Source organism: Uncinocarpus reesii, genomic scaffold, assembly GCF_000003515.1.
Source record: "Uncinocarpus reesii 1704 scaffold_1 genomic scaffold, whole genome shotgun sequence".
NCBI classification, from domain to species: Eukaryota; Fungi; Ascomycota; class Eurotiomycetes; order Onygenales; family Onygenaceae; genus Uncinocarpus; species Uncinocarpus reesii.
Genome location: NW_003052500.1, coordinates 1881745 through 1892175, shown reverse-complemented (window position 1 = coordinate 1892175; position 10431 = coordinate 1881745). Strand labels below are relative to the sequence as shown.

The 10431-nt window shown below is 48.2% G+C and overlaps 4 protein-coding genes across 4 annotated transcripts in view; 1 reads left to right on the top strand and 3 right to left on the bottom strand.

Annotated features, from left to right (window-relative positions):
• The window catches only part of UREG_00833 (uncharacterized protein), a gene marked incomplete at both ends in the record, with an annotated part of 1976 nt that extends 977 nt beyond the window's left edge, over positions 1-999 (bottom strand). The window contains 5 exons of the mRNA XM_002541273.1: positions 3-211; positions 278-459; positions 520-647; positions 708-778; positions 834-999. Of these exons, the coding sequence (XP_002541319.1) occupies positions 3-211; positions 278-459; positions 520-647; positions 708-778; positions 834-999 (756 nt within the window). The remainder of the gene's footprint in view (positions 1-2; positions 212-277; positions 460-519; positions 648-707; positions 779-833) is intronic.
• Positions 1000-2601: 1602 nt separating this feature from the next.
• UREG_00832 (uncharacterized protein) lies at positions 2602-4436 on the bottom strand (the record flags this gene model as incomplete). Its single annotated transcript, XM_002541272.1, has 4 exons — positions 2602-3116; positions 3194-3765; positions 3973-4256; positions 4353-4436. The coding sequence occupies 4 exons, from the start codon at positions 4434-4436 to the stop codon at positions 2602-2604; spliced, it is 1455 nt and encodes a 484-aa protein (XP_002541318.1).
• A 622-nt stretch (positions 4437-5058) lies between these two features.
• Positions 5059-5338, top strand: UREG_00831 (uncharacterized protein; the record flags this gene model as incomplete). Its single annotated transcript, XM_002541271.1, has 2 exons — positions 5059-5183; positions 5239-5338. 2 exons carry the CDS (start codon positions 5059-5061, stop codon positions 5336-5338), a joined length of 225 nt encoding a protein of 74 aa, XP_002541317.1.
• Positions 5339-6841: 1503 nt separating this feature from the next.
• UREG_00830 (uncharacterized protein) lies at positions 6842-9527 on the bottom strand (the record flags this gene model as incomplete). Its single annotated transcript, XM_002541270.1, is given in 8 exon segments — positions 6842-6997; positions 7017-7071; positions 7459-7831; positions 7856-8511; positions 8571-8906; positions 8978-9116; positions 9300-9406; positions 9472-9527. 8 exon segments carry the CDS (start codon positions 9525-9527, stop codon positions 6842-6844), a joined length of 1878 nt encoding a protein of 625 aa, XP_002541316.1.
• Positions 9528-10431: the final 904 nt, after the last annotated feature.

Here is a 10431-nt window from a genome sequence, read left to right as displayed (position 1 = left end):
ACCATCTCAGCACCTCCATACGCAAATGCAGCGGCAACCAGGACAGATACAAAGCCTTTAAACCCATTCCGAAAAGCGCCTGGGTCATGCCAATATCTTCCACCAATGTAACCCCGAGTGTCCGTTGGCACACCGCCGACATTGATGATAATCCCGAGAATAATCAATCCAATGCAAGCTATGACTTTGATAAGTGCAAGGATGAATTCAGCTATATGGATTGTCAGCCAATATCATCGTTTGAATCCCTCGAAAAAAGAAATAAGTCGTCCCTTACATTCTCCATAGCCTTTGATGCCGAAAAACTGTATCACAATCAATGTTCCAAGAAAAACAGCAACCCAGACTCCAATGTTGATGTTTGATGTCCAGAATTGGATTGTCAGCCCTGCACATGTGATTTCAAACGGGAGAGTTATCAGCCACGATATCGCGTACTGCCATCCTATCGCAAACCCCCTAGGAAAATCGGACATCAGCTCAGGCAATCAATAATCCAAAAACAAAAGTGATGCTTACCATGCTGGGTCAATAAAGCGGACTGAGTACATGTAGAAAGCGCCATTCACTGGGTAGGTTACGGCTAATTCGCCCAAGGCTTGTATATTGCACACCACCATAATACCAACAACAGAAAACCCTAGCAACTGCAAATGGGTCGAAACCATTAGCAATTGTATGTTTTGGAATCCGATAACAAATCGTACCAAGCTAGCTGGGCCGCCGGTGCTTAATGCTTTTCCGGACCCGATGAACAAACCAGCCCCGATTGAGCCTCCTAAATGTTCTTTTAGTTAGCAAGATAATGGTCATAAGTGAAGAACCCTGCATACCGATTCCTATCATCTGTAGATGTCTTTCCCCAAGAGCTCGGACAAGTGGTGCATTCCCAGCCTCGACATCTTTCTCGTGAGATGCTTCTGAAGAATGCTCAATATTAGTTTGTTCGACTTTAACTTCGTCGCTGCTTGAATGTCTGGTATCTATCTCTGGCGTCATTGTTGCTTAAAAATCTCGAAGATCAAAAAAGTCCGAAAAAAATGAGGGATATAGCCAGATAAGTATAATCATTGTGTTCATCGTCTTCGATCGCCTCCGTTGGACGCTGTGGAACAGTGCCGTTCAAGGTAGCAACCCTCCAACCCTATCCAGCATGGGCAAAATAGACACTAGGTCACAGATACGATGAAATCTGAACTTCATGCGCGAGAAAAGTATTGTAGCCAGGACACGTGCAGAGATTCACGCCAATGGTATATCTCCTTGAGCCCCGAGGGACCACAAGAGATCTGCCGTTTCCCGTTGATGGGCATGTATATACACATATACATCGTGATGTAGAGGACAAATTTTCAGCCCATGCTGTGCTTCAAAGTGTGGCATTACACCTATTTCCAGAGCCTTTGTTGGCCTAGGCTGTGTACATTAGGCCCCGTTACACCCAGCTAGCCAGGTCAAGTGAGTAGCAAAACATCGAGCTTGGAAGCGTCCATTCTAAGTTAGAAAAGGGCAGAAAAATCCCCAGGCCGGATGTGTGCGAGCGGTCCAGGAAGCTCTCTACGTTAGTGGACAGGGAGGATCAGGGAAGCGGCCACAGCAAAGGCGCATGCCATGGCTTTGGGCAATTAAACTGATCGACAAAGCTGTTGTCAACCAAGCCAATTCCTGCGGATGGTGGAAATCGACCGTGGTGCCAATATGGGGTGGTAGCCCTTTTGCACTAGGTGGCACTGTGCTACAGTAGGATTCTGCAACAGCCCAACAGCCCAATAGGCTGGATGCACGCAGACAAAAGAAAGGAGTCTGATGAAGAGCGGGGGATGACTTGGTCTGGCAAGCGACTTGGTAGATGGAGGTTATGAATAACTGGCTCTCTGCAGATATGATGCATGTTTGTACTGTTTGCAAAATGTGGCTCGGGGTGCTACTACTGACATCATGCTTCTATAAGCAATGAATGAGGCAACAAGAAACAAAACTGCAGTCAAAAATGCAATTGTCTTTGAAGTGGCTAGCAGCCAAAATTGAGTACTACCTCAAGCTCAATGCATTCTGCAGTTCAAAAACCAAATAATAAAGTACAGTCAAAAATACAACTCCTCCCCACCAGTGGTTGGGAGCAGCAGAGATATACTGTAAAGAACAGCTCCATTCATCACATTAGCTGCTTCCAACAAACTATCAATATAAAAGTGTATGTCCCACCTTATAACCAGAAACATGACTTGACTAATCATGCATTCTTGATTTGACCATTACAGAAATCCAGTCTTTTTTGAATGGTCTTGATGAATATTCTCTTACATGTAACATGATCTCCCAGTGTGGGATCATCTGAAAAAGAGTAGTGAATGCATCCCCAACAATGCTGAAGCTGTGATTTGTGACTGTAACAGAATCACCAGGATATAGTTTGACCCACAGCAACACACATTTCAGACTGCCGAAATGCTATCTCCATGTTTAAAACCGAGGTGGTTCTGATTTTGACTTGGATATTGCTCCTAACCCAGAAACACAACACCAGAGACCATAAGCGGAGTACCAACGTCTGGAGTATGACAATGGCCATGCAAGATACTAGACTATAGATACCTTGGACTAGTTGCTTTCAACATCAATCTCGCAGAACCATGGATCAGCTAAGATTTCCGCAGGCGAAGGTCTCTTCGCGGGATCATATTGCAAAATCCATCGAATGAGCGCCTTCACTTTGTGGGCTTCCTCCTCATCAAGATCCGGGCTTGCCCGATCGAATGACTCTTCCATGGATGTCTGCTCCACCATAAGTGGTTCCTCCCCCGGAGCAACTCCTCCAAGATGGCAATTAAAGAGCTTCCTCTCAGGCGTAAAGTAGAGCGACGAAGTCGTCCAATGCTTGTATAACTCATCGGGAAGGGCGCCAAGCTGGGTGGTGAGGGAGAGAAGATGATCGTCATCTTCCATCCCGGAGTATGGTATACAGAAGAGTGGCTGTCCGGTGATAAGCTCAAAGACAAGGCAACCGAAACTCCAGACATCAACGGTATTATTGACGGCTCCGGTAAGAATCAATTCGGGAGCTCGAAGACCGAGTGGAGTAACAGGCTTTGTTGGCGGGTCGGTAAAGAAATATGCTATGCAGGCCGGTCAGGTATGAGTATAGATATTTGTCAAGAAAAACGGACAGATAATCGAAACGCGAGAGACTGACCACCGCCCATATCAGATAATTTGACCTTAAACCCTTCGGCGTAGCAAGCAGAGCGCACTAGTGGCTGCGCAACGCAAAGATATCGAGGAGCCCATTTATCTTGTTTACCGTCTAGCCTCTGCACCGGGGGCGAGATCGACCCGGCTTGCAAATCTTCCTCCTGCCGGAGTAAGTCCTCGGGCGTCGAGTCGACATCATTAAGAGTGAAGAGTATGTTACCCGGCTGGAAGTCTCCATGGGCGATACCAATTTTGTGGAGAAATACAAGAGCCTGTAAGGATTGCTTGAGGATGCTCTTTGCCATCTGAAGCGGATAGCGGACCTTCATTTCTCGCCTACGAGGGTTGAACTGCGGCAGCTCCTCAACCATAGTATTCACACTCGGACCCATGGGCTCAAGGACCAGGCACTTGTGAACACCATTGGGCCCGCGGTGTTCGAACTCGTCTAGCAGTCGTGTGATATATCGGGTCCCTTCTACTGGTGCAACTTCATTGATGTGGCGTAAGATTTGTAGCTCGGTTGTCGACCCTGAGATTTCCGATACAAGGATTTTCAGGGCGACATATCCACTGTCTCTTAAAAGAAATGAGTGACGATAATATATAGCGTTGTAGGTAGAAAATGCAAAAGATGAACTCACTTCAGGTCACGGGCGAGCCAAACCGTTGAGTAGGAGCCCTCGCCAAGTTTCCGGATGACCTTGTACTGGTGGTTGAAGACATCACCGAGAACAACTGGATGATAACCACCTGGGCGGTAATCCTCTACCCACTCACAGGGTAATGTAATAGCTTTGAATCGCCGTTCGCCATCTATTAAGGCCCTTGATGGCGGAGTGGGAGGAGACGAGGTACTCATGGCTGCGGTGGGGCTGCGTTGTACAAGAGTTACTGAGCGGAATGTTTTGTAAGAGATGCAGGATTGTGATGGGAAAGTCCGAAACTTCGAGAGAAACTGCGTAGACATTCCCAAAGAGCGTGGAACAAAGTTTTCGGGGTATGTATACATTTAAAGACCGTGTACAGAAACACCCCGCGTATACAATGTAGCAAAACACCCCCTAGACCCAAAGTAGATTAGTTAGCGGCTTTATTCTGACCCCGCCGACCCCGCCAAATCTTTTACATTGAGCTCGAGCATGGGTTTTTGAACGTACCCGCGCCCGCTGTGCGGTTACGTACACGGGGTGTTTCTGTCCCTTGGTTTGGACGAGTCTCGGAACTGCGTCACGGAGTACCATTTTTATGATAGAGCAAATTAGTTGTGAGTATTTGGTAGGATGGCTACGGTCTAACTACATACATGGACCATGGCGGCCCGGCCAACCATGTGTTGGTGTGTCGCGCTAACTAATGCTTGAGGGCTTGATGCCCTTGGCGTTCTCGGTCTTTATTTGTTCCTCCAACGGGGTTCCAATCCCCCTGTCTCTTGTAGCGAATAACAACTGCATTGTGATTCACTTGCCCCAACAAGAGAACTGACCCTGATGCGCCTTCATCTGTGATCAGGTGTCATAGCTCGTGTCATTCATCTCAATCTTCCATTCATCCGCTTCGTTTTGGTGATTGAGGTGCATCAACACTATAAATAATGGCTTTCATTGGCCATGACTAACTATCCGCTCAACATGCTCCTTTGGTGAGTACGTTATCGATCAACTACTTAGGATCATTCCAAAGGCAGGGCCTGGATTGCAAGATGGTCAGTGTCCGGCTGGGCTCTGGTGAGCAAGAAATATAAGTTGACGTGGGTTCACCATGGCTCAATTTTCTTCAAACACCTGCCTCTGCCAAAAGCCGTCTTCCTTCTAAGCTCATTTTCCATCTTGGTTTCTCAAAGACAGCGCAAAAGCTTGGTTCACCATGCATTCCAGCGATGTTACTTTTGACCCGTCCAACATGTACTCGAACAATCCTGCGGAGAGGATGAGGATTATCAACTTGGTCATTAGCCAAGCGCCTGCACGGGCTGCGAGTGCCAGTGTGGTGTAAGTTCGTTGCATCCCTCATCACAACTAGGCTGCTGACGAGAGGATTTTTTAGGAACGGCTGGCACACCAGCAGAAGCGACAGACGGCAGCACTGTACTGTTGATTACTACGACGCCGCTGGTAGCCGGATCAGCCGAAATCACATTGTCTGACTTGGCTGGGGCGGGAGAGGGTGCATGGCACCTCCAGCTTTTGATACTCTGGGGATGGAGATTTGGTGAACCGCCGACACCTAGACTGGTCTAGCAGGACCAGGATTCAGATACATGTACTCCGCACACAGTCTCTACATATTTCTGGACCTGAATTAAATTGGATTCAAACTATTCCAAATGCATTCGGGGAATACATGATTCAGTTCACACACTGCCCACGCATTTGGGGTCCCGGGCCCAACCCATCCCCGCTATACTTGGTCCCGGCAGGTCCATTCCATGGGAGGGAAATAATGGGACGGGAAAGCCGGAACCGGGGTCGGGATCCCGGTCCCGCCGGCCCAGCCTACCAGTGTCTCTGATAGCGAATCACAACTGCATGGTGATTCCCTTGCCCTAGCAAATTGATCATGAGATCAAATCCCTTAATCCCTAGCATGGGGATCGAATCCGTAGATCCTAGCGAATTGAACGTGAGTCAAATTGCAAGAAATTGAATGTGGAATGTGAATTTCCAAGTGCAAGTGTTGGGGACAGATTTTCAGGGTATGTACTCCGTAGTAAATACTTTTATATAGAATTATATTGCGATGTACTTTATGGTCTCAGATACCTTTCCTTTGTTGATTTGTCAGCTCTCACTTATCTTTTTTCTTAGTGTCTAACACACAAATCTGATAGCGATAATTTAGCAATACCTATATATAGCTGGCCTCAACACCAGTACATAGATCAATTGAACAAGTTCTATTTTATCCCAAGTATGTACTTCTACATTTCACTAGGATCCCATGGCTTGCTCCACATAGTTTCGTCTGATATAATATCAAAAGGAACTGGTTGCTGAATGTTACCAAAAGTTTGCAAAATTGAAAAGGAACAAGTCCAAGCTCAAGAGCGGTCGAGTGCTGCTGCCAAAGGTAAGTTACGCTCTGTTTGTCATCACAACCTTAGAGCATCTAGACTTGCCGAGTGTGATCGGCTTCATCGCTGAAAAAACATCTGAAGCCTTTGCCCAAACCTGGTCCTGCTGTAATAGTTATTGAGCACAAACAACAGGATCTTGACTAAAAAGCAGAGCTGAAAAGGCTCAGACTGCACGCCACAGATAATCAATACTTATTACCCCGCATGCCTTACCCTGTCGCTATCCGATACAGACTCGGGAGAAGTTGCTCCACCTCACAGTTATTGTCATTTTCAAGGGCACATGTTCTCTGTCTTATTCCCCCGCAATATTTTTCTCCTAATTGTCCCGTGCTTCGTGATCTGAGTCCCCGCACCACATCCTTCCCACCACCGAAAAACATCCCCACAAGGCCACCCATCAATCCGCAAACATCTCCAAAAACCGATCAAAAAGAAAAGTAGCCCAAGAGTGGAGTTCACGCAGATCCAAAAAAAAAACAAAGAGCAACACGGGGATCCCCTCCGAAATGTCCACTTGGCGAGCTGGAGGGAGCTTATTTATGCTTCACGGAACTTCTCCGAGCTCTATCCCTAACCGCCTTGACAGCCTGACATGTGGAGATCCTGGCCCCGGCTCTCCAACGCTTCTTCAGGGGAGAGCTCTCGCCGGATCTCTTCTTCGCCACGTGGCGTAGGACCTATTGTGCTCCACTCGTGCTCGGGCGCCCAAGGTGGTGGGATGGCTCTCTATAGGGCTACAGCTCACAGCGATCAAGGCGCCGAGGTCCCTCGAGACAGCAAAGTAGTATAACAAATGTTTCCTGGTAAAAGGTTGTATTATTATTAAATGGCCAGGAGCAAGTCGATGAAGAAGAAGCATCAAAATTAAAAGCAACACCCTCTAACCAGGCCCACAAATGCATCAATAACCAAAAACAAAAAGTAGAAGGGAGAATGCGTGAGCCTCCTCGGTGCATACAGAAATCAGGGATATCACAAATTTGGGGCGTACATGGTTTCGTCCGCCAAGGCATCAAAACATAGAAACACTCATGATGTGACTTTGACCCAGATCCCGCCTCTCTACCCCGCGTGAATCGGTCGGCGACCTTAGAATGAAAATGCTGGCTAGAAAATAAAATGCACAAAGGGAAAACTGATGGGTAAACCGGTCAGGGAATCATGGAGTTGAGCAGCCCAAAGCTCACAGCTTTGAATCGTCTGGTTGGACCGTGCTCATAGTAAACCGGCCGATGGAAGAAAGGAGAAGACCAACTTCTTTCTCCAAAGACTGGGTCTCGCCATGAGGATTGTACATTCGGGTCTTGATCCAAGCATCCAGGTCAGAATCAGAGAGAGAGCGGATCCCGGTTTCACGATCAACCTTGGCATCCTGAGCTGCGCGGATCACTCCACGCGCAACGGTCACGCTGACCTCCCTAATCCTGGTAATGTCGGGGTAGAGGAGCCCTAGATCAGTTTCTTCCTTTGTCAACGCGGTGGAAAGCGCCTGCGCGGATGCGTAGATCATGCTATCGGTGATTTCCACTGCCTTGGAGAGAATGGTCCCTAGTCCAATACCTGGGAACACATACATATTGTTACCTTGGCCGGGATAATGGGTCTTGGTTTCACCGGCATGGTTTGTGTAGGAAAACGGCTGGAATGGAGACCCGGAAGCAAAGAGACAGCGGCCATCAGTGTTGACAATAGCGGACTCAAAGTTACATTCCGAATTGGCCGAAGGGTTCGACAGAGGGAAAATGATGGGAGTTCTATTCCAATCACTCATCTTCTTCAGGATCTGCGGCGTGAAAACGCCTCCAAGAGTAGACAATCCCATGAGCATAGTAGGTTTAACGTAGTTCACAACGTCTTCCAGGGTTTTGAACTGTTGACCGGCATTATCCGTTCTTGCAAAGTATACCTTGTGTGGCGCCAACTTGTCGCCACGGTCAGCTGTCACGAGGCCTTTGGTATCGACAAGATAGAAGCAGGCCCGGGCGTCGTCTTCGCTCATTCCCTCGCGAACAAAGAAATCAACAATTTGCTTGGCAACGCCGACACCAGCACTACCGGCTCCCAAGAACACGGCTTTGTGATTCCGTGGAGGAATTCCAGATTTTTTGACAGCATTCATCACACCAGCCAGGATGACAGCTCCAGTTCCTTGGATATCGTCGTTAAAGCTAGTATACTTGTGACGATACCGCTCAAGGGCGGGGAAAGGGTTCTTGAAGTCTTCGAACTGGACCACGATACTGCAAACAATGTTAGACCTGTTGTTTTGACAAGATTGCTCTGGCTGGCAATTACTAACCCTGGCCATTTTTCTGTTAGAGCAACCATCAACTCATCTAGGAATTCAAGTTCTTGTGCAGGAGTGACCTTGTCCCTGCGGCTTCCCATATATAGGGGGTCTTCTCTCAGAGCCTTGTTGCTTGTGCCCAAGTCTAATGTGAGCGGAAGCGTAGCTTCAGGTCGAATGCCAGCACAGGCAGTATAGAGTGCAAGCTTGCCAATGGGGATACCCATGCCATTGATGCCGAGGTCACCCAATCCAAGAATTCTCGAGCCGTCGGTTATGCATGTGATCTCCACGTTGGGTTGAGGCCAGTTATTTAGAATGGCCGCAATGTTCCCGCGATCCTCATAACTGATATACATTCCTAGTTGAGAGGCAGGTCATTAGCATGTGATTGCTACCAATTGCATGGATCGTCTTACCTTCGGGTTGTTGGTAAATCTCCGACCACTTCAGACAAGCTTCTCCAACCACAGGAGTGTAGATCAATGGTGTCAGTGCCTGCGTCTGGTGAGCTCACTGGGCCCAATCGTGACATTGCGGTAAGGATGGATTGTTTACCTTCAAGTGATCCATCACCAGGCGGTAAAACAAATGAACATTGTTCTTTCGGATGGCGCTCAGATAAAGAAATTTATCTATGGCTGTTGACTTGAGTGCTAATTGTGTGAGACCTAATCAAAGGCAGAGCAATTAGCACCTGAGCTCAACGCCTCTTGTTCTCCTGAACAGCTGACTCCATACATCTTGTTTTTTGAACCTCGTAGCTATCAACATGGGGTGGCGTAAGGCCATATGTGCGAAGGTATTTGCGGATATAGCCAGGATTGGCGGTGTCAAAGTTCTTCTCTCTAGAACGGACGATGGCTGTCAGCTCATGAGGCATTGGACGGTGCATGGCAATCGAGATACTCACGGGGTGGAGGTGTGGACAGCATTGAGCTGCTGATAGCGAGGGAGTGAGTGACTCATGGTGGGCAGTGGTGACACCAAGGGATGACGGGAAGTTGAAAGTGTGCAAGACAGAATAGGAATGGAGACAGAGCAACGAGAGGAGGCTTTATGAAATCTGGACAAGCGCATCGGGGCTCCAAATGAGAACGACTAGGACAGGATCCAGGCCCTGACATATATGAAGCGAGTTCCAAGGCTTGGGAAGGGGGGGATGTGGAGGGAGAACGAGGTTACGGGCAGGCCAGACTCACACCCCGAATGAAGGGGATTCGAGGAAATTGCGACTTCAGCTTGTGAGAGCTGCTGTTCGGGGGGGGCCCTCTGCTGGAGACGGGAAGGGATGGCACAGGTCTGATCGGGCAATGTCGGGTTGGGAGCGCAAGGAGTTCTGGCGGAAATCACCAATTAACAGGCTGGATATCTGGGGAGGTTTCCTCATCGCGCGCTGCGTTTTCGTCGACGGGCGAAAAAAAGGTTTGGGAGTTGGTTCTCCATGCGGAGTACCCGAAAGTCTGATGCACGAAAAAGAGGCCTTGACTCATCTCCATCGTGGCGGAAATGCTGAGGAATTGCGCTGGAACTCGACGGGCTGCTATAAAAGTCGGACCGTCTGCCCTTTCATTGCGGTTTCAGCTGTGCTTCAGACCTCGGTTGGTTGCGTTGGATGGCTCTGCCTGTTTTCGTGAACCCGTCTTCGAGGTCCAGCTAGTCCGCTAGTTAACTACGACATCCTCCGGTTGCTCGATAAATAGAAGATGACTCTCATCCCCCATTGCGCTTGGGATGATTTGACTATTCTTCTCATGATTTTGTTGTTCCTGAATTCCAGCCCCAATCATAATACTAATCAACATGCCTGACCCATACCACAAGAGCCCAAGTATTATTACAAAAGCAATATCTGAACATGACAACGCCGTCG